Source organism: Channa argus, chromosome 7, assembly GCF_033026475.1.
Source record: "Channa argus isolate prfri chromosome 7, Channa argus male v1.0, whole genome shotgun sequence".
In the NCBI taxonomy this organism is placed as follows: domain Eukaryota; kingdom Metazoa; phylum Chordata; class Actinopteri; order Anabantiformes; family Channidae; genus Channa; species Channa argus.
This window is the reverse complement of record NC_090203.1, coordinates 25,288,925-25,313,724: the sequence shown is the minus strand read 5'-3', so window position 1 is coordinate 25,313,724 and position 24,800 is coordinate 25,288,925. Positions and strand designations below refer to the sequence as shown.

Sequence of the window (24,800 nt, the reverse complement as noted above, 5' to 3'; positions counted from 1 at the left end):
AAGTGTGGACAGGATAGCAAGCGTTGAGTGTGTGGTGGGATGTAATGACATCTGCGTTGTTATGGTTACAAACTGCCTTTTGGCTGCGGAGGAGCACTAAGTGGCCCTCAACATCTCTGCAAGTTGGTCAAGTCAGACTGGCTGAGCTGCACCCCCGCTAACATGATTCAGCATGAAACCACCAACTTCGTCAAAACCTGCTCATACTGACCTGTTATTAATAGAAAACTGGCGGGGGGGGCGTTGGACGTTGCATTTGGTGATTGAGGAAGCAGAGGGGGACTGGCCATCCTGCATCTGTCAGGTCAGGGGCCTCACAAGGTCTTACTCTGGAATGACAAAATCTATAAAAACTTTTTTGTTGTTGTTGTTTCTGGTAATTTCCAGTTGCACTGTATAATCTGATCAGGTAACCTTACTTAAAAAAACAAAGCTGACTAATAATTAAAATTTTGTCCATCATCTGCCACCTTTTCACTTCCTAGAACTTCACTCTTATCCTTCTCATTTACACCTGACTGATCCGTTTCTACTAGTTTTACTACCGATGAATTTTACAATTTCAGGTAGCCATTTAGCTTTTATCCAAAATGACTTCCAAGTAAGCACTAGACACTGGGGACAACTTGGGGTTTCACTTTTTTACTTCAGCGTCTAGCCAAGAGAACTGGCAATCGAACCACTGACCCTGTGGTTAATGGGCTACTGTTCTACCAACTGGGTTACAGACACCCAACTGAGATACAAATGGTGATCTCTCACTTTCTGAACATACTTTGCCTTCAAAACGTGGTGTGCGGTGTGTGGTTTAATCAAATAGTAGACCCTTGCTACAAAGTCATACTCAGGTGCAAAGCTACAGTGGGTGTTAAGTGTTAAGTGCTGCACCACTACAGGCAGCATTCTCTTTTGTTCATAAAACAATGTTCTATAGAGAGTTGATTGGTTTCATAGTGTGTGTGTGTGTGTGTGAGAATCATTGTCACTGTGTCATCTTTTTAGGTTGAAGAGCACACATAAAGAGACCCATGTAACTATATTGTTCGTCTTGTCATCCTTTTTTGCCCTGGCCTTTGGAGCGGAAAGAATAGATGTCTCTCGGGTAACCCAGGAAGAAAGGTTTGAGAAATCACCTGTCTGCTTTTTTCTCATTGTGCATGGAGAATAAAAGAAGGGTCGATTTGCTTTCCATATTCTCTTTGTTGTGGGTTGAGCCTATCGACTGTGCTCTTCTTTCATTTCCTCTGCTATAAAAAGTTGAATATACATCATCTGCATTGATCTATCCCACCGTTGGACAGACAGCGAGCTAGTGACAATGATTCCCTACTAAGAATGAGCAGAAGCTACAAAGAGACGGTTCTGCTTTTGGGAAATGGAAAGTAAATGAGATTCTTGTCTCATTCCAGGTGCAGATTTCATGCTTCTTAAAAGATGTTCTGATGGGGCTGAAAGAAGAGCTATAGAAATGTATTGCCCGTTTTCTGTGTACTTATTCCAAATGATTTGCCTTTTTTCTCCCTCTGTCAAAAAGCTACAACTATAATGGGGAGTCCACTACCACTTTCCTGTCACCGACCTCCCACCCTCATATCTTGTGTCGGCCTCCACAATTACCATGTATGTCAAGCTTGATGATATTGTAGCTCCCTTCTCCTATAAGGTACCACAGGCCTGTCAGACTACACCTGTAGATTGCAGAGACTGGCTGTGGTGCATCTCATTGTTATGCTCAGGGTGGCAATCTATTACAGGGTGAAATCTCCATCCACCATGTCAGTTCACGAGGGAATTATGCTCAGTCTCCAGATAATACAAGTAAACACAAGTCTGATCATTTTATCAATGACTTTATACTTAATATGTCAAGGCACTTAGATAATGTTGAAGTCTATGATCAAATTTAGAAGCTCATTTTTTGATTTATGCTTTTAGGCATGTTGACATTTTCCATGGATCAATATGGAGCAAGGCAACTTAAATCTGTGGAATTAGAGAACTCAACAAAAAACCCACGATCACAAGGCTCAACCTACATAATTTTACAACAAATATGAAATTCTTATACAGGCCTTGATCGTGTTGTGGCACATGGCACATCTGTAGGTCAACTGAATTTGCAGGAAATAATGACCAACATACACAAAGTGTGACTTACAACAGGTGTACCAAACAACACTGTCACCTAGTATTTGGACACAGAAGGTTTGGGTGGAAGGATGAGTCAACAGAGGACTTTCACACAGGTGACCTAAATTTTTATTTCAGTGTGAAACAATTTTTGCTACTCATGTGATCTATGGTCCCGCGATGAATACCACATTACAAAGTGGTGAATTCAAACCAATGTAATGTGTTCCACACATTGCCCTTCTTGCCACAACCCTCCAATTTTTATCCAGGCTTGGGACCAGCACCATGGTGGCTGGGTGGGGCCACACTTGGTGAGGTGAGATTCAATCCTGCGGCCTTCTGTCTCCTAACCCTTTGAGCCTCCAGGCTCCCTTTGAAGTAAATCTGACCGTGTTTATTTAATGCCGAACTTGAATTTCTTTGTGTCTAAACCCAATTAAACATATTATTATAATATAATAATTGTTGTAATCCAGCATTTGTTACTGTTTAGGACAAAACTATTTACCAGCCACCCTACAAAGCTGGACTTCACAGTGTTTGGTGTGGCTGAGTGTTTTACAAGTTATTGTGCGTACAACACATGAATGATCATTGACATGGTTTCAGTTTCCTAAAGGGCAATGCATTTGTGTGGCAAGACAAGGAGTCTGTCAGAGACCACAACAATGTCCAGCTCCAAAGTGTATAGTAGAGTTGTCCATTGTTAGTTTCTGTGTTTCTCCTACAATGTACAACCGCAATTCCAAAGAAGTTGGGACAATATGCAAAACGTACAGAAAAACAATGCAATGATTTGCAAATCTCATCAACCCACATTTTTTCCACAATAGAACATCAACTGGTGTCAGACTGGTATCAGATGTTGAAACGGAGACATTTTACCTTTTCATGGAAAATATCAGCTCATTTTGAATTTGATGACAGCAACAGATTTTAAAAAGTTGGAAGAGGGGCAACAAAAGGCAGTAAACAGTAAACAGTGACATGTTTTACTCATTGTTTCATATAAATCATAAATCATATCATCAATGCTGTTTCTGCCATGTCCCTTCTTTTGTGAATAATGAGTTTATCTGTATTCCAGGGGATACTGCTGTGTGACCTCTAAAACCAACTGACTACACCAGTGATGATTTAGGGTGTAAATACAAGTTTTCTTTTTTATATTTGTAATTATTTTTAATTACTCTGTAATAGTCTGTTTTCACTTTGGCAGACTGATGATTTCTGTTCATCAATGTCAAAACATTAAATAAAATAAAGCACTAATCAATTTAGTAAAACAATGAACAATTAAAGGTGACTACTACTTTTAATATTGAACCTTCACTAAATGTCAAGACTATGGTACAACTGAGAAGTCTGCTGCTAATGGTAACAGGTGCAGGACAGCAAATGCTGATGGCTGTCTTTCGCAGGATGGAATCTGAGACCTTCTGGCATCAGTGAGAGTATCCCTACAAATCCTACCAGCCAAAGGCTGAAACAGGAGAACACTGCCAGATAAACAGCAATTATGAAATCACTTTCAGAAGTTGAGCATTGGTTTGTCTCTCAGCAATGTGGTGTGTGATTGGACACATCTGCCTTCCAGAAACAGTGATGGCAAAATCTTATTCCCAACACCAACATTAGTGCGAACTGGCAGTTTATCATGGATGTCTGAGCTAACCCAGAATATAAAACAGGTATGCGTGTATGGACAGACACTATTTGACTTACCTACACACACAAACCGTTTAGAATGTTTTGGAAATGCTCTAAAAATAGATGGTGTTAGGTAACTGGAAATATGTATTGCATGGGGATAAAGCCTTCCTGGACACACACACACACACACACACTGCTTCTGCTCTAGCTCCTCAGGTCTGACATGATGTGAGACAACCCAGGGGTTCATTGTGCTCTGCCTGCCCCAGATAAATCACCTACTCTCACTTTCTACTATTGTGGAACAATGTTACAGACACCTTGACCAGGACACAGAGGGAGGACTGCTTCTATTCTGGTCTACAAAGATCACTCACTCTTAAAACCTTCCATAGCTCTGATTAATGAGGACATCTAAAAGAAATCAGGTCACTTGCTCGACTTGCTCATTGAGATGCACTCAGGCTGGTACCGCTCATTTCACCACGTACTCCCCACTATTCTTTTATTTAATTTAAAAAAATGACTTCACCACACTACATCACACTTACGGTTTCATATTTAGACTCTGGGGAAGACCAAACCCAAGAGGACCACTGTTCTCACTTTTGGACCATATTTTATTGGTCTATTAAGTCACACAGAGTTGTCAAAATAAAGGCCTTGTCCTTTTACTTCGTGTTTATAGAGCCCCACAAAAAATGTTCGGTCTGTCCTTTGGTTGAAGTACCAAAATTGTTAAACCTAACAAAAGCAGGCCTGCTCTTATAGCCTAACTCACTAATCAACTGAGTTTGGGGAAATTTGGGGAAATACAAGTAAAACCCCGAGGGTGTGAATTACAGAAAAAACTATCTGTGCATTGCAAGGTAAGTTATATCTATAAAATATACAAAAAATAGAGGGACAAATGTATATATCTAATTTGAACGTGCATCTGTAAGACAGGTCTCATTGTAGAGTATGTTGCTCTTCAACAGGATGAGGTAAAGTGCAAATCAACTTGCTGTATAAATTACTGAATAGCTCCCTGGCACACAGGCCTTGAGACACAAAAGGTCAGGGAGCTTCAAAGCCGGAATCACCTATGCAGTGACTATTGACACGTCTTTGGAGATTTCCTGACATCTAGTGTAGGTCATTGTTTCTCATCTGTAACCGGCTGGTCGTTTGAAATCAGAAGTTCCACAAACAAAAACATTCAAGTAAATGTATAAGTACCTGTAGTACTCCACTGCTAATTAAATGCAGTAATAAAGTAATAAAGTCTCTGGATGTCAGTTACTGATTAAAAACAGAATATTTGAACATATCTAGTCCAGATTGGTTATGTGCCTAAAAAGTTCACATTCCAGGTGAAAACCATATGAAAAACCCAATTCCTAACCATTTGCTTGACACTTTAGTTAATGGCAACAAAAAGTAAATCTTAAGGGCTACACCATGGAGAAACTTAGCTTTTTAAAAAGAGAAAGTATTTATTTGGTGACTCATTTTATATTTGTCCTGTAAAGTGAAAAACTAATTTTGAAGTGTGAAAAATATGGCAAAGAACTACTTCATGAATATTTGATTAAAACACATATCTGTGTTACTATAGAGACTTAATTATGGAGCAAAAACATTTTATTTACCATCTCTGTGTTTCTGTCACTACTAAAGTGTGAACAAATACTCCGATTGTCTACTTAAGCAAAGTGTTTAAATATTCTATTACAAGTTAAAGACCTGCACTGAACACCTTACTCAAGTAAAAGTACAAAAGTATTACCAAAGTAACAAACACCGTCAGCTCTGCAATGAAATAAAATTAACAAAAATTAAATTAAATACTCAAGTAAAAGTACAAAAGTATTACCATCAAAATACACTTAAAGTGCTAAAACAGTCATTACTCATAATGGCCAATGTCAGAAATATAGGTATCATTGGTGCGTGTGCAAATGTCTGTAAAAGTGGAACTGATTTTAACTGTACTGACAGGTGGTAAATTGATCACAGTACACATCAATATTTTTTTATTGATAGGTAATCGATTTTTTATTAAGAATCTGAATAAGCAAAGAAACAAACACTGTCAGCTCTGCAATGAAATAAAATTAACAAAAATTAAATTAAATACTCAAGCAAAGTACAATTATCTTAAAAGTGCAGTACTTTTATTGACTTTAACACCTGTTCACAGTCATGTGACCCTATAGTTTTACATAAAGTGCTATAGACTGTTTCCACTGACAAATGCAACGAGCTCAGTCTGAATTTTATAAACATTTACATTTTTTGGAATTTTTTATTTTGTATAATAATCAACTTTAATACCTTATACATAGTCAAATTATCCCTTTTCTCCATGTTTGGTCTTTCATACAGTCAATCCGGTCTTGCGTACCGGCTACTTGGACAGCTGTCCTCTCCTCTCATGTCTGATCCCTTTCTCGCCTGAATGAGAGCGTGAAACAAACTTGGTTTGACTTCAATTTCGTGTTGACATGATTTCCGGTCGCATGTGGACTCGCTCGGTCCTCTGCGCACAGTCCGGTCCCAGCGCCTTTCTGAGCGCTCTGCTGGCTCTCTCTCTCTCTCTCTCTCTCTCGCGCGCGCACACACACACACACACACACTCGCTGGGTGACTTGGTGTAAAACCCGCTGCTGCTAGGGGGGACATGAGCAGAGATGGATCCTCCGGACTTCGAAGCTCTGAACTTTACGGTGCAGCCCGCAGCCACCGTCTACCGGCTGTGCGAGCAGTGGAGATACGGGTCGGAGGGTTCCGTGTTCCACCTCGCCAACATCTTCCTCTTCTTCGGCTTCATGGGCGGCAGCAGCTTTTACGGACTCCTCTACCTCTTCACCTTCCTCACCCTTGGCTTCTTCTGCTCCACTCTCTGGGCTTGGACGGACTCCTGCACCACGGACGCCTTCCTGTGGAACTTTGCGCTCTTTGCCGTGTGTTTGGGTCAAGTCCTGCATGTGGCCTACAGGCTGAGGAGCGTGTCCCTCAACAAAGATTTCCAGGAGCTTTACAAATGCACGTTTAAAAAACTCGGGGTGTCGCTCATACATTTTGAGAAGATCATGGCCTGCAGTGACGGAGAAGTGCACGACTTAGAGAAGGACCACTGCTTCGCCGTGGAGGGGAAAACCAGTATTGACAAGCTGTCCGTGCTCCTGTCTGGCAGGTGACCACACCAGCACCTCATATTAGAGTATGGAGACCCTACTTACAGTCACCAGGTTTCCCCCAGGTCACTACACCCAACAAAGGCTGAGGACAGGATTGAGGACAGATGCTAATGCTTTGACTTTAAGTCCTGCAGGGACAGGTGTTGTACACAGATATATGAACTATCAAAACATGGAGCCCTGGGCACAAAATGGCCTACACACCACCTCAGACTTAACAAGGCATAAAATCACTTCAGATGAGACATTTTTTGGTCATTTATATTTGCTTTGTGGTCATTTCATACCCATTTTGGTCAGTTTTATTTCTCTAGCTATTTTGTGCATCTCTCCAGGCTTTTGGGACACTTTGGAATCAAATCTGCATCTCCTCGCAGTCATTTTGCATCTGTAATCCTGTTTACATTTGATTTAAAAATATGTTCCTGTGATCTAAGTGTGTTACCTGGGGGACCTGGACACCATCTTGTGATCTGTGTGGCCCTTGTCTGTTACAGTGATTACAGTATATTGCCTGCACATATTTTGTTTGGCTAAAAAGTTGTTTAAATCCTTAATCCATTTGATGGAGATGAGAAGAGATGCAGAAGAGGAAAATGGACAAGTGGGAGAAATTAAATTCTAATAGGAAGCAACAGTGTTTGGAAAAAACTAATAATGATTAATACATTAACAGTTTTTCAGTGACTCAAGGGAAGATATGAAAATTCACGAGCTGGCTAACTGCCAGAGTACAGTGTACATGCAGTAGCACTCATCTACAGTGGCAGAACTTTTCAGATAACTACAGAAAGTCTGAACGCAGCCTCCTACCCACCAACCACAAAGGCATAATATGTCATAATATGTCGCCCCTCTTCTCCAACAGTTAACAGGACATGACATTAACTTCACATTCTTTATATGCATGTGTTTCCCCGATGTCCAGGAGAAAACTTGTGCTCAGATTTAGTTAAAGCTGCGTCTTTTCCGCTCACATACGAAACACAGATTGTAAATATGCCCAAGGACCCGTTTCCCCCACCCTGCTGTTGTACCAGTTTGATCTGGGAGGGGAGATTTTGCAGTCCAGGGCGCTGCTAAAACTGCTTAACAGCCATGATGTCCTGCATTAATGATGTGTTTTCCTGTGAAGTCCTTGTTGGTAGGCATCAGGATGCATTATGTGTCTCAGGTTCATTTTGGAATGAGAATGCTGTGTATCGTAACCTTGTGAACAATAACCCTACTCTACGTTGGTAATATGATGAGAAACAAAACTAATGACTGTAATAGACAGTTAATAGACATCACAGCCAGGCTCTGCCAGTATCCCACATTGGAGTGCTCAGGCGAGATAGGTGTTCAACATATGGAAACCGTCTTAATTTATAAACAGGTTCAGCAAAAATCATTAGACTGCACCAGTTCTTCAAAATAGTAACATCTCTGTAATTAATGTCTAATTTTATCTTCAGGCTTCAAACAGCTGACTACTTATAGCGATATCATTATAACAGTATACTGGGTAAAGGGGCGGCTGTAGCTCAGTTGGACTCAGCTGGTCCACGGGCCACAGGGTCAGTGATTCGATCCCCACCCCTGGCTATATGTCGAAGTGTCTCTGGGAGACAAGCCACTGAACCCCTAACAGCCCATTCCCCTCCCCAGCTGTGCAGTGCCCGGTCCAGTAGAAATTGAGGAGGGTTGCGTCAGGAAGGGCATGCGGACAATGATTCGCTGTGGAGACCCTGAACTCACGGGATAAGCCGAAAAAAGGGTAAAGGGTAAAGAATCTCTGTCTCTCCAGCTGTACAGTTAACAATAAAAAAACAAAAAAAATCAATAATCAGTTTAAGGGAGTAAAGGGCAGGAAAAGTCGGTTCTGCTCTGTAGAATACTGTATATTATTACTTAGTTTACAAAGTACAATACAAGTCAAAGCATATCTGCTGACTGTCCAATGCCAGACAGTGTTGACAAAAGGTTTTATCACAACTTGAGACAGCTAGACGTCCCCCATCAAAGGGACACAAAAGTCAGCACTTAATTACTCGGAATTGCGTTAAATGTCAGAAGAAGGCACAGCAGGTGCTTTTGTCATCTGTTAGAGAAAGGATGGCTGCTGTGCTTTAGGGATGATTGGCATTTAACTAGTGGTTTGTGGCCTGTGAACTTCCTGTTACAGCTAATTCTGACTTTCCATCCCTTTATCCCACAGAATCTCTGTGACAGTTAATGGAGAGTTTCTGCATTACATCTACCCTTTCCAGTTTCTGGATTCACCTGAGTGGGACTCTCTCAGACCATCAGAGGAGGGTGTCTTTCAGGTTCGTTTTAACTCATGTGCATGTTTAAAACATATTTCAGTCAATAATAACTCAGGAATACCAATATAGTGCATTCTGTCAACAAATCCCAGTAAAAGTCCCCAACCATTGATGAACTGATAAACCTAAAAACAGTTAGAATTTATTCTTGCTACATCTTGATTCTTTGTGCTGCAGATGGGTATTAGACCTTGGAGTCTTAGCATTCCCAATACCAGGACCCTGGAAGTGCTTCACCTAAACAGGATGAATTCTAAGACACTGAAATGGCTCAAAAGGGGCACATAAAGCCCCAGTAAGCAGGATTTTGTAGTTTTACTATTTTGTCTCCCCAACAGTTGTTGCTGGCTGTGCTCCACTTGTTGATCACTGTTGTAAATACCAGTCGCAGTTTTAGTCCTCCTCATGAATATGTGGCACATGTGCATTTGTTTACAAGCTGAAGCTGTTACTCAACCAGCAAAGAAAGTATCAGAATCAGAACAATGGTGTTGACAGTAAGATCACAGGGTTTTAATGCATCCATCATCTTGTTGACCACTTATCCTGTTTAGGGGTTGCGAGGGCCTGGAGCCTCTCCCAGCTGTCATTGGGTGAGAGGCAGGATACATCGTGGACAGGTCTATTTCAAGGCCAACACAGAGAAACATAGACAGAGAAACAATTATTCACACTCCCATTAACACCTAGAGGCAATTTAGAGTCACCAATTAACTTACCACACAAGTGTTCGGACTGTAGAAAGAAACCACAGTACGTAGAGGAAACCCACACAAGCACAGGAAGACCATGCAAACATGCTGCAGCTGGCTGGGGATTCAAACCAGGGACCTTTTAGCTATGATTTAGCAGTGCTAACCAATCCCAGGGTTTTATACAAAATGACTTTCCATTATTAAAGTTATTGCCACATCAAAAAGGAATGATAGTGTCCTGTGATGAAATTCTAGGTTTCTGTAATACTCTTGTCTAATTTAATGTACCAACCACAAACAAAACTCATATCACTGAAGTTTGACTGCTGTCTCAGATACTCACCAAAGTTGTTTCTATTGACAGTGTTCACTCCTGTTTGAGTAACATTTACTAAAATCAATTGTGTCTAGTTGTTCGGGGCAGTTTCTGTAGCTGTTTTATTTAAAAGGAACTATGTATTTTTACAGGGTTTCTGCAGGGCATTAGAAAGCATAAGAGTCATTAAATTGATTTTCGCTAAAATGAAGGCATTAAATGGTAATAAAAAGCATTACATTTGAAAAAAGAATACAAACTCAAATTCGCTTGTGATTCGATTTGTACATTAGCCTTTAGCATCCATGGCCAATAACGTAACGTCTTCATCATCTACCGCGACCACCACAAACAGCACAACCACAGCTGTAGTGACCCGCCACTTGCTGTCGAGCTGCCACGAGCGCCTTCTTCTCCGATCTCATGGGCAAGCTGCAGGCTTCTGAACAGTGAAGTAAAGACTTGCAACATAAAAGAAGAAACTGAGGCCCAGAGACTAGTCTGCGACCTAAGCCAGGACCAGATACAGAATCTACCTTGATGTAAACTAAGACACATGGATTTATTCTCTTCTGTACATAAATACCTCTGCATGTAACATTCTGTATAGTTTCTAATTTGCTTGTTTTATTTTTAGTTTTTTGCATTGACTGTTGATGACATTAAAATGTTAGAAATTGCATTGAAGTGCGTTAAAAGGATTACATTAGATTTGCTGATGTGTGCAGAAACCCTGTTTTCAAGTTTTTCTGTAGGAAGATACAGGCTTAAAGCTATGAGCAACAGACAAAGAGGGACGTACAAAATTATTGAAAAACAGACATAAACTATTGCTGGTTTGGGTCTTTGATGATAAGAAAAGCATATTCTCGCTGGTTTTACCTTGTTAGTACAGTATTAGATATATAAGATATATATTCTGTGTTTGTTTTGTAGGAACATAGGTTTCGTCTCAATAGACATAACATACTGTAGGTAACATCACTTAATGTTAAGTGATGTTACGCAAAGTATGGTATGTATAGTAAATTTTAGCAACAAATTTGATAACTGAGTGATGCTGTTAAATTATTAAACCTATATTATTGTACAATGTGCTCTTGATTTATTCTTAAGGGAATTTATAGCTTCAAAATGTTCTCACGGCCCCCAGATGTCAATTGCTTGGTTACTATAACTGATAGAAATTATAGCTATTGATCGATAATCTGGAAATTACACAAAATACTATGTTGTTTACTTTCAGCCTAATTTAGTTTTTAATTTCCGGAGGCACATGTCCCTGCGTGTACCTGTAGAAATGTGAGTAAATTCTGATTTTTCACCTGTCCTTTGTTGTTCTATTCCCCAGGTGACCCTGTGTGCTGATATGCCTTGCCGGTACGTCGCATGGAGGAGGAAGAAACTCTATTTGCTTTTTGCTAAGGATCGATACATAGCCAAGATATTTGCCTTGGTTGTGCGCAATGACATTACAGAAAAACTGTACTCCCTCAATGACAAGGCTTTTGACAGGTCCGGGCACCAATATGATCTTCGCTTACCAAGTTACTGTCACATGCCAGGGACAGAATTAGAAAGGTCAGATGTTCAGCGAGTGCCAGTGCAAGGAAGGACTGGCTGAACACACAAACACACTACTGTAGGCCATAAACACTTGGAATAGATTCACTATGTGCAAGAATGGGCGAGAAAGTATACAGTAATTATTATTATTATTAATATAGCATGTACGGTAGATGATTTCCCAATTGTGTTACATCAACTCTTGCCACATTATCATGAGATGTTTGTATGCTGTATCAGTAAATTCACCTTCTACACATTTGTGGGGGGAGGGGGAGCCAGCGGGATGTTCGACACCTCAGATAGAAGAAAGCTGCAGCCACGTTTTACACATTTGCTTTCCAGTCACAATTTGACCTGATGCGTGACTGAACGTTGACCTGTGAAATTATGGAGTCTTAAATGTCGTAAGCTGGAGGAGGCCTAGGAAATGATTTCTGCAAATGTTCTCTGTGAGCAACTTTTTTATCAGACTTTATTGGATGCCATCGTGGAACTCTATACGGCTACTGTATGGTGCACAATCGGTGTGATCGGCTGCTGTTTGCCTTTGAAAATCTTTTATGTAGAAAAAGAAATGTCCAAAGTTTTCAGCTGTCCAGTTAAGTTTGGTGAATAGTTTGATGTCTCATACAGCACACAGCTACAAAGTTCATTCAGTCAGCTGTACAATGACAAACCAGCTCCTCCTGATTGTTTAGCTGACAAGCTTGCGAACTGTAACTAGCAAAATCTCATCTAGTTGCTTGTTTCTACCTATTTGGCTCGACAGAACTTCCAGCATTTGATCATACTGAAGTGAGTTAAACCTGCCATTTGTCAGTTTTGTTGTAATTCTGAGGTGATGGTTACAGAGTAGGGCTTTGTCTCGTAGAGCTTTAGGTTGTTGCTGTTGTCTTTACTGTATAATGTGCAGTATGTATGTAATGTAGAATACTGACAAATAGACCTATGGTGTCTATATTTTACTGTAAAAAATAAATTATACTTTATTGCACTACTTTATTTAACCCCCAACCCCCAATTACAATATGATGCATGAACAGATTAATGACAGGTGATATAGCTTTCTCTGTAGCAACAGCTACAGAGAAAGCTGAAGATAAGTGCCATTTTGTCTGCTTTTGGCCTTTTTGTCTCTTTTTTGTCTTTTGGTTATTTTGTGTATTTTGTCTTTTTCGTGGTGATTTGGGTCTTTTTTTTTTGTCATTGTAAGCCCTTTTTTTGGGTTTATTGTAATTTTTGTCTTTTTTTGCTCGATTTGAACTTTTCGTTCTACTTTATCACTTAGGAGGGAAATCATTTTTCATCACAGTGATTTTATCCTGACGCACTGGCTCAAAGGCCAGCTTACATCTTGGGCCAAGGACCTGTGCATGATAGGCCTAAATAGTAATCCATCAATGAATAGAGCCAAGAATATAATATACATACACTTAAAATATAATAAAATATATACGATAAAATATACATACAATCAAGACTTGCTTTCAATGGCTTTAGTTCAGAGGGTAAATGTAAACTAATGCTGTTGACCTTCCCTGTGACTTCCATATATTAAAATATTTCTCTGTTTCTAAATGAAAAACTCCTCCAGATGACATTACTTGAAGGATGTTTTCATCATTAGGAGTTCAGATGATGTCATCTGGGGGAGCTCTGGAAAAGCAGGTTCACCATGATTACAAACTCCATAGTGTGAGCAACAAGATAACATAATCTGAACTGAAGGTTCATCTCAGTGATGTCATCTGAAGGACATTATATATACTTTATTTTAATACTGTTCATACAGTACTGTCATTTTGAAGAGTTTCCAGTAAATCCAATTTTTTCACCATTTCATGTACTTTTTGCTTTAAACTGAAAAACACTGAAAAACACATCACCCCGATAGAGGGAGAAGTGGGAGATCTGATATTCTGTGAAAAATCCAGTATTTGAATGAAAACCCCTTGAAACGGGGCCTATATACAGTGATCCAGTTTGTGGGCTTGGATGAGGTATAACGGGGAGCCGTCTCCCCCTGTCGGAGCTCTCACACACTGCAGAAGCTTTGCTCTCGTCCTCTTGCCTATTTTAGTCTCTGCCCGTGAGCTGTGAGGAATGTGCGACGCACTCAGTGCAGTCCCCCGATCTGAGGGTCCAGCCTGCACCCAGTCAGTCAGCCAGCAGCAGTGTTTCAAGTGTTTCATCGGAATCGCTGCTGCTTCTTTCCTCTACAGGCTCACAGTGCTTCTGGATCGGTAAGTAATGAGCCTCTGTCCTCTCTGTACTTCGATGAGCTGTTAGAAAGTTGTAGTTTGGAGAAATGTGTGTGTGTGTGTGTGTGTGTGCAGGCAGCATGTGTATCACCACATCTATTTTTAGATAGAAGTCTTTCTAGCACATCAGCCTGTCGAGTATAAAAAACAACAACCATAAAAAAAAAAAAAAAAGACAGCAGCTGTCGGCTGGAGAAGATGTTATTTATATCTTAAAAGGGAAATAAAAACATTGGCTTGTTTATTAAGAAAATGTGAAGATTATTCCATGGGCACATAACTATTAACATCAGTTAATATTCTCAGAAGAACAGAGGCTATAGAAATGTTTAGAGAGGGGACGAGTTGTATGTCAGGTCAGACACACACACACACAACTTAGCTACGTGAATGCATACAGTGTATGTATCAGGCTAAAGATGCATAAAAACAGCTGAAACAAGGAGATAAAAATGTATTAAATTAACTGTGATTGTTGTGGCCTACAATGCCTGAAGTTTTTACGATGTTACGTGAAATGACAAGGTCATGCAGAATTCACTGGGGATTGTTTGAATTACTTACTGTTGCAATTGCACCATCAGAAACCTGTTGCAGGGACAGATGTGGATTCCTGCAGCGAGCGACTCAAAAAAGCACTACACTGTTAACCACACATGATTCTTTGATGGAAGTCACTGCATTAGCTCAGGAACACCTCTGAAAACCATAGTCATCGAACACACAGTCATATTGTAAAACACCACCACTTTGTCTGAGCAAGAATTCATTTAAAATGGGCTGAGGTGAGGTGGAAAACTGTCCTGTGGTCTGATGAGTCAAATTTCGAAATGCTTTCTACAAATCACAGAAGCTGTCTCTTCAAGGCTAAAGAGGAGAGGAGTATACACAATACACAGTATGACAGTATCACAAATATCTCATGTCAGCCTCAATGTGATTCTGAAAATTTTGGAAATTTCCGGATAATGATCACTGTGAACAGACGTGATACAAAAGTGCTTCTGGCCCTCCAAATTAGTCTATGTTCACAGTACAGCTGACGTGACCCACATCTATGTTTTTGTCTCCTATTGATTTTGAATTTGAACAAAACCATTTGGGCCACCTTATACTAAAGATCTGATTCATATCTCTCTGACACTGTGAGCACTGTGAATAATGAAGTACATATAAACAAAGGTCAATAAGTGAAGTGAAACTGTGCACACAGATGATGCTGTTAGTGTGAGCGTGTGGCTCACATAGAGTTAAATTTGCATATGGGTGGAAATTTAGGAATGCAACATTGTTCTCACAGCTTAGAAGCTTAGAAACGTGAATGTGAACCAGCAACATAAAAACTTCAGATGTGATTTAAAAACTGGAATTCAGCATTAAGGCCTGCAATGTGACCATAGCCTAGAAGCCCATTTCAAATAAAGTCTGTATAACTTCATATAAAGAGACATGTATACACTTATCAGGCACAGTTAACACCTCCTGGTGGTTCTAATGTTGTGGAGGCAGGAGTGAAAACACACAGTGCTTCGTGTGTGGGGCTGTGTTGTTTCAGACCGGACAGAGTGCTAATGCTGTCTGCCACAACAATAAAAATACTGTGGCTGGTCAGTGTCACTAGGTGGCCAAAAAAAGATGAATGATACTTTAAAGTACATCACGTAAAAAAGAAACACACAAAACACAAAGTGTTATCATCCAATCACACTGTATGCTCATGTATACTAACAGCATAACATTTTCCTAGTCTTTAAGGTCAGCCTGCTTCTACCTTGAAGGATGTCTCTTACCCCAGAACTGCCTCCCCACCTTGTCACCACGCTGCCCTCCTTCCCCTCGGCCACTCCAGGAGTCCTGGCTATGCCTAATGACACCTTGTGCCAAGAGTGGGAGCAGGCCCACCACCTCCTCTTCCATCTGGGGAACCTGTCACTGTTGCTGGGCCTGGTCATCCCCACCACCCTGGGTCTGCATATGATCCTGCTCCGCCTCATGCTGATGACAGGTCTGTCCGCTAAGTCTGCTGTAGCTAGAGACATTCATCACAGCCCCAGGAGATCATTGCTCTAATTAACAATGCTCTAAACTGTGTGTCAAAGAATTAGTAAATAATGACCACAGGCTTGTGAAGGATTTGGTTTAGTTTAGTTTAGTTTGAAATTAGAAAGACTACACAGAGAGGGGGTGGGGGGTCTCTCCAACAGAGCTGAGGCTCTAACAGGCTCTGATAATGGCAGATAAAGGAGGGGCATAACGGCGGGTGGAAAAAGCTCTTCCAACGTGTTTATCTTTTACTTGGAAGAAGAGTGGGGACAGGAAGCAGCAGGATTTATGGGAAATGTGGTTGTAATTGTGACAGTTCATTTATTTATATCGTCCTTTGGCACAAGCTAGTCTCACAGTGGTTTATGGAGAAAAGGAAACCGAATAAAGAGAAAGAACAGACTACAGTAGTTCTGTAAGCTGCCTTTGAAACATTTTGGGTGTTTTAATATTAAAGACTAAATTGGTTATATAAATAGAACAAAAGACCACTCAAGCAGTTAGTACATTAATTTAAAAATCTAAATTACTTTTAGGCTGTGGGTCAAGTTTCCTTATAAACCAAACACTGGCTCTAGAGATGGAACTTCATGGTTTTATATGTTGGCTGTAGTAACAGAGTTGCTATCCAAAGTTCTGTTGTATTGGTATTATTTTATCCCAAAGACCAATAAATTAAAATATTTAATATTTCTTCTTCTCTTCTTCCACACCCTGTACGGTAAATAAGTAGCGTCTTGTCTTTGACCCTTGATTCATGGGGAATGGCTGTGTGTCTGACGCATACTTCAGACCATAAAGGTTAAATCCAGAGAATTTGGACATTTTTAGATATCCTCTTGAGACCCAGCAATGCATTTTCGTCCTCTTTCCTCCTACGGGCTGCCATACCAAACCACTGTGTTTTACAAGAAATGTAAGTTATCAGATTCATGCAGATGCTTTTAAAAGTAAATACTAAACGTTTTTAAGCTGTCCTCCGTGGTGGACATGGGGACTTACTAAATCAGAAGCAAAGGAAATCTTGTTAAAGATCATTGATGGGGGGGTCAGATCTGGAGCTCTCAGAAGATGATGAGGAAGACAGAAATGATATAGAGGATGAGGATGAGAGATCAGAGGAGGAAGAGGGTGATAAGGATGGAAGTCGTGAGGAAAATGAAACCTAGCATCCATATTGCTTGGTTTATTTGCCAAAGATGGTTGATGCAAAGTGCAGTGGCAAAACCTTTTTTATGATGTGTCAAAGACAGAAAAAATGCTTCTTGGAGTATCATTCATGACCTGAAATGACTTGTAAAGTGTGGCATGGTGAATTGCCAAAACCATGAAAAGCTCAGTCCAAGTTTAATATTAAATTTTCAATGTTTTTCCGACCTTTTATGACGTTTGTACACCTGAAAAAAGGAGGGCAAAAAGGCTACAACTGTTACAAGCATCTGTAAACTGCAAAGGAGATTCAAAAAAAAAAAAAAAAAAGGTTCATGAAAAAATCTTTTTGTGGCATGCTGTTTTCACCCAAGACAAGTATTTAATACAGAAAAAAAACAGAAATGTTAACATCTTTTTTTTCTGAGTTGATCAGGAATAATGTTATGACCACCTGGGCAATTTAATACAATCCAATACAGCAGCTCTGCCATGAATTCTTTAACAATGTTATAATTTCTCAGTTTTTAAGTTGAAGCTGTCACAAAGGTGATAATTTTACTCTCTGTTTATTATTGAGGGTAAAGTGGGTGGCAGAGTCGTACTGCTGTGCTTTACAAGAAGAGGTGGCTCTAATGTTTTGGCCATCTTATTCATTTTAAATGTTGTGGCCAAAACCAGCTGCCCTCTTCAACCTCAATACTTTATTGTCTCTTTTATTCTGACAGGATGTGGTCTCTTCATTGCCTGGGCGACTCTGTACAGGTGCAACTTGGATGTGATGATTTGGAATGTGGTATTTCTGGTAGTCAACTTCATGCACCTATTCTTCCTCCTGTACAAGCGAAGGCCGGTGAGTGTTGTTAGAGAACAGTGAGCTCTCTATAGTGCCCTACTTTATGAAAAATGAAATGAAATACCACAGCGGCATCACTGCAGTTTGCTTTCTATGTTCCGTTTTCTTTGAAAAGCAGTGTTAAAGCTGTGTGTTCTGCCCTGTTAGATAAAGATCGACAGGGAGCTGCGTTCAGTCTACAAGCGGATGTTTGAGCCGCTCCACGTGCCAGAAGCTCTTTTTCAGAGGCTCACAGGACAGTTCTGCACCATTCAGACACTGAAGAAAGGCCAGGCCTACGCTGCTGAGGACAAGACCTCTGTGGATGAACGTCTCAGCATTCTCCTCAAAGGAAAGTAGGTGCTGGTTTTTGGACTCCGGGGGGAACTGCTGTTCTATGTGGCGGAGATGTATCCGTGATTCATTCTCATTGTACGAAAAATAGTGCAAACCTGACCTGGATGGATTTAAAGTGTGTTTTTACTGGAATGCATTTGTGCATATCTTTTGTATTTTTTGTTAATAATTTGATGGTTTGGTTCCAAAATGGCTGGCTGGTTGAGCAATAAGGCCACCAGCACATTACTAACTATAAGCAGTTTTGAAAATTGATTTATTCCGTTAGCAGTTGTCAGCCAGCAGCCAAACATTGTGCTGTTCACTAATGCAAACATTCACAAGGACTTATTGTATAGTACTTATTTGCATTTGCCCCCTTTGGTGATTGATTATTAGCTGTCATAAGAATTTTACATTTTTAAATCATCTTTTAAATTAATTTGGGTTTAAGAGAGTAATTAACCTTTGAGAGCAAATGCGTGAAGTTTTGAGTAAGTGATTTGATATTCAAGCATCTACTGACCACAATATATTATGTGTTTGCACTGAAAGAACTTAACGCAACCGTAACCTGGAGCTTCCCTTAACCTGAACATGTGGGTTAAAGGTCGTCAATTCTGGTTTTATTTTCTACAGAGAAAGCTCTTCATTAAGCTGGGTATGACCTAAAATGCTCCAGATAGTTTAGATTGTTTCTGCATTTACTTTCTTCCAGATTACAATACCAATAGACATGGAAACAGGTGATTCTCCTCCTACATGAGTGGAGGTCTTACAACCAAGCGAGCCCCAGATAACAAACCAAGAACAAACAGTATAGTATTTCCAGTTCTGCACCGCCATAGATAAAATACAAGAATTAGGAGTAATTGCTTTGTCATTTGACAAAGTTAATACCAACACAGTACCACATACAATGTACTAATCACAACATTTACCCAACAAAAAGGAAAATGGCAAGTAGAGTTGAGCCAGTATCACACAGTGGAAAAGTGCTATTAACTGTGACTTCGAGTGAGTTCCTCCTTTAATTTCACCAATCGTGCCAGTGATACCAAGTCTTTGACTTAAGAAAATTTAAGGTTTAAAATCATTTGGGAGATTGCAATTTTAGTGTTTAGTTTGCTTTGTTCCAGATTACTCAAAAGTTTTGATTTTGAAATTCCTTTGTGACAGGATGAAGGTTTCATACCGAGGCCATTTCCTCCACAATATCTATACCAATTCATTCATTGACTCTCCAGAGTTCAGGTCCACTGAGATGCACAGAGGAGAGAAGTTCCAGGTAAGAAGACAATCAGATTAAAAAAAGAAATGAACTAACGTCACTGAATTCATGGCCCCCTCATTCATTTTAAATAGAGTGGCCAAAACATTATAACCACCTCTACTCCACTACCCATTATGACCTCAATAATAAACAGTGTAGAATCACCTTTCTGACAGTTTCAACATAAAAACTGAGAAATTGTAAAAACATTGTATAAGTAGAATTCAGGCAGAGCTGCTGTATTTGATTGAATTAGATTGTACAGGGTGCAGCATAGTGGCAGAGTGGTTAGGACTGCCACAACTAGAAAATTGTGCGTTTGCTTCCCAGCTGGCCATTGTCTCTCTGTGTGAAGTTTTCATGTTGTCCATGTGCTCACATTGGTTTCTTCCGGGTACTCTGGATTCCTCACAGTCCAAAATCATTCATGTTAGGTTAATTGGTGAATGTAAAATTGCCCATAGGTGTGAATGTGAGTGCGAATGGTAGTCTGACTGTGTATGTCTCTCTTACAGTTAATGGATGGATAGATTGTACAGGTGTACGTAATAAAGTGGTATATAATAAAGGTTGCAGCTGGCCAGGAATTCAAACCTGGGACCTTCTAGCTGTGAGGTGGCATTGCTAACCGCTCCACCACTATGCTGTCATATGGACATCGTTTTTGATCAGCTTCAAAAAAACGTTTGAAGCTCTTCTACTTACAATTACTCAATTGTGGACAACTAAATTTGTTTGGATTTATATAACAGGTGACCATCATGGCTGAGGAGAACTGTAAATTTATGTGTTGGTCTCGAGAGAGGCTCACCTACTTCCTGGAGTCAAACACTTTCCTCAATGAGGTGTTCAGGTACCTCATTGGCAAAGACATCACCAATAAACTGTACTCTCTGAACGATCCCACACTCAGTGACAAGGTAGGTGATGCTCTGCTGTGAGATTATAATAAACACATTTTTGGAAGTGCCGGCACTACAATACTACGATCTCACCAGTGGTTATTGTATGGGTAGTGTTCAAGATGATGATTTTGGTGGGGGATGTGTCCCAGACAGCGAAGAAGATGGACCGTCAGCCCAGCCTGTGCTCTCAGCTGTCCATGATGCAGATGAGGAACAGTATGGCAAGCACCAGTGACACTGACGATGTTCTTAACCAGATCCTACGAGGAGGATCTACTGGCTCATCGCAGCGTAAGTCACACAACAAGATTAAAGCTGTGCACAGTTTAGTGATTCAGATATTTTTAAATGCATAAAATAAATGTGGTGTATTAGTTTAAAGGTTCAAAGATTCAGGTTAAACATCAGTACAATCATAAAAATTGCAGTGATCCCATCCCAGGTCTTTAACATGGACTACAAAAACAGGGAAGTACTCACAAAATAAAACTATTCCTCTGTAGAAGAGATAATTGAATAAGTAAAATGTATATTTCCATACCACTAATGTCAACACCACAAGAAAATTATATTATACTCAGTATTTCAAATTTTTCTTTTTATCTCAAATACTGAGCTTTTCTACAACCAATACAAAAATTGGTCGGGAGGGGACGGGGGATATTCAGGATGCAATCGAGGTGACAGTGACAGGAGTTTTTATGGTAAATGGGGTTTTTATAAAGGGGGCAAAATAAATGATCTAGACAGAAAAATGACAAATGACAAAACTTCCAGGGTTAGGGCTTATGATATGTACAGGGACCAATCTGGACAGCAAACAAAGTAAGACACCAACAACAAAAAAAAAAGGATAAACAAATAACCAAATCTAGTGTTTTAACAGAGATCGACAGACCGGATATATCAAGAACTAAAACTAGTGCCTAACAGAAACCAACTGACAGGGACAAAGCGATATCCTTAGACCAAAATAAGAGTCCAGCATAGAGTAAAGAACTGTCAGGAAACAGTGGGGAGCGCTGGGTTTAAATAAGCAGGAGAACAGGTGAAACTAACCAGGACTAACAAAGACCAAAAACACTAAAGTAAAGGGGGCTGAGAAAAACCAACTGATGTCAAATCATGATATTAGAGAATTGTTGTGCAGCTTCTTATTTATTGTAATTTGATGAGCAAGACAAGGTTCAATCAGTGAAGCAGTATTACTGTTATATATTCAATCATGGCCTTATTATTACTAATGGATTAATGTGTCATGCTGTGTAATAATAAGGAAATGCAGCATATCACTGATTTACAATTTAGATTTTTCCAACAACAGTGCAAACTTACAAAGTATTAAAACATTAAAATAAAGAAAAGGAAACGGAGCAAATTCTAATATAGGAGAAGGTGAAACTTAAAAATAATTGTCATTTTAGCATGAAAAATGACCTTCAATTATCAGAACAGTTGCTGAATAACCAGCTTAACCTAATCATGCAATAAAAACAAAAACCTGTGATTTGTTAATTCACTTTGTTCTTTTGTTAACTTGACAAAAGTACAAAGAAAAGATTTTTGGTGGTTTCGGTGATCAACATCTTTGTACTTTGTGAATACAGTAAAAGCAAATTTGGAGTTTGATGCAAAAATGTGGGAGAGATGCAAAATAAAAGATTATATAAATATAAAATATTCATTTTACAAATGACAACAAAATTATCAACAAAAGGTCCAGTAGCCAGCATCTGTGATGGTTGCATCATGAAGGCGAGAATCAGAAAACAGTAACTACAGACTGTTGAGCAGCTGAAGTCTTATATCCACCATGATTAGGCAAATATCCCACTGAACTACAGCTAGTATCTAACTAGTATTGTCTGTTCCCAAACCGTTAAAAGTTCTATATAAAGGAAAGGTGATGTAACCTGGTGGTAAACATGCCTCTCTCCCAACATTATTTGAGTGTGTTCCCAGAATCTAAACTTATTTGCTTCTAGTGCCAAAACAAGATTTAATCGATAAATGCAAACAATAAAGATTTTCCTAAATAAAGGTTTATGTCAATTAACAAATCACATATTTGAGCTTATATATTGTTTTAGGAAAAGTCCCAAGTTTTTAAATTAACCAAAAAATGTCAGATAAATGCTGCGCATGAAAGGAAAACACGCAGGAATGTACTAGTACTCTATCCGTTTAAGCACAGTACTTGAATAAAGGTAGTAAATTTAGATTCCACCATTGTTGGGGGTTATATTTAGTAAAGGGGGGTTGAGAATGGTTAGTGCCTGGGCAAAAACCCAGAGCAGCAATATTGAAGCCTTCGAAATGCTTTTAGTCCACAAGAGCAGCTCCCTTTGTGTTCGGCAGAAGTGCTCTTAGAGACCAAATGCATCAACTGTTAGTGTTAATGGAAGCACATTTAAAGAAGTGTTTTTTTTCCTGGTTTCAGAGTGTCTGCTTGTCCACTCACCCTGCAGTTGAGTTTAGAAGTTTAAGTGTGTATGTATGCATATTTAGATAATAACCTCTTTTAGTTCGAATACTGTGCTGTTTGTTTGAAGGTCTGTGTCCTTGGTGACAGATGATCTACAGTAAATGATTCAGCTCTGACATATTTGAAATTGTAGAAAAATCCCCTGGCACCAAGACCTCCTCAAAGATGAAGCCCATAGAAGAAGGCATGGAGGATGATGTTTTTGAAGAATCTCACCAAATGCCCGGCCCTTCCACTGAAGAAGTGTAGCCAGCATGGGATGAGTCAATGTATATTATGTACAAGTGACCTAGCAGCTAGAGCCTGACTGATACACTGAAGATTTGTTTGCAGCCATTTAGAATTGCGTCCTTCAATGCATAGTTTATTAGAAAGTAATGAGTGATGGAGAATGTAAAGTTATTCATTTTAATCCTTGAGTGTGTTTTTCTATTATGTGTGTAAAATAATCATATGAAGTTTTCTTCTGCAACACACTGTTTGAGTAGCATCACTGTAATTATTACTGTTAAATACAGAGTGGTGTGCGCTTGCATCCACATGTCATCTCTGAGGTCCAGAACATTTCTTTAAGTTGATGAGTTTGTTTACTGTCTTTGCTATCTGAGCTTCCTGTGAATATTATCATGCTTGTCTTCCACAGTTTACTGTGACTATGTTTGGTTGCTGTGTTTCTCCCCATTTACAAACGGAATAAAGAAGGTTCCACTGTAACATTTCAAACCATTGCTAACCATATCTGGGCCTTAGTGCACACCTTAGAATCTTTGTCGTCCAAATTACGCATCTTTTGAGAACCACTGTTTGTATGGCCATGACATTTCTATATTAGTGAAAGCTGACGGGGTATTGTACTTCACTTAAATGCTAATTTCCTCTGAGAAAGTTTTAAAAATATAACAAGAGTAATGACTGACCTTGTCAACTGTTTTACAGATGTCTCTTTTATTATTGCATTGGGTGGGGGAAACACTTTCGGGCGATAGTATTGATTTTTAGTTACATTACCAAAAGTGACCACAGAATTTGGCTGAGTGTTCACAGTGACTGGGTCCAGCTCTAGTAACACATTCTTTTATGTACTGAAAGGATGTGTGTGTGTGTGTGTGTGTGTGTGTGTGTGTGTGTGTGTGTGTGTGTGAGTGTGTGTGCCTCCTCGAACCTTATTTAAGGGTGAACAAGGAAATTAAAAAAAATAAACAGAAACAAAGAACCATAAATTATCATAGTTCTGCTTTCTGTATTTTCTTCTTGAAGTGTTACCATATAAAGGAAGAAACTGTATTTCATTTTGCAAATGAATCATAGATCCAGATAACACATGAATGCATATTCAACACCTTTTCTAAACAACTATAACATATATACTTTGAGAACATTTAAAATATATATTTCATTTGTTAAATTTGTAAACGTCTTTTTTTCCATTTCTAACTTGTAATGTAGACATTATTAACATAAAAACTTTTTGAATTTCTGTCAGTGTCAGATTATGGAAAGAGAGCATGCTCCTAACTTTAAACTTGATTTTATAGAACAATAAATACTTAGCTTATAATTTAAAAACATATAAAAATATGTATTTCCTTTTTGTCATTATTGTTATTTTTAAAGTTTAAAATAAATGATAAAAGTAAAAAAAAACTAAATTAA

General features: G+C 39.3%; 1 protein-coding gene across 1 annotated transcript; it reads left to right on the top strand.

Moving 5' to 3' along the window:
• Positions 1 to 6,172: 6,172 nt before the first annotated feature.
• Positions 6,173 to 23,422, top strand: LOC137130236 (blood vessel epicardial substance-like). Its single transcript, XM_067510080.1, has 11 exons — positions 6,173 to 6,967; positions 9,172 to 9,280; positions 11,643 to 11,910; positions 14,007 to 14,103; positions 15,900 to 16,126; positions 18,042 to 18,166; positions 18,317 to 18,504; positions 19,664 to 19,772; positions 20,510 to 20,677; positions 20,812 to 20,953; positions 23,281 to 23,422. Exons 1-11 carry the CDS (start codon positions 6,462 to 6,464, stop codon positions 23,394 to 23,396), a joined length of 2,055 nt encoding a protein of 684 aa, XP_067366181.1. The 5' UTR covers positions 6,173 to 6,461; the 3' UTR covers positions 23,397 to 23,422.
• Positions 23,423 to 24,800: the final 1,378 nt, after the last annotated feature.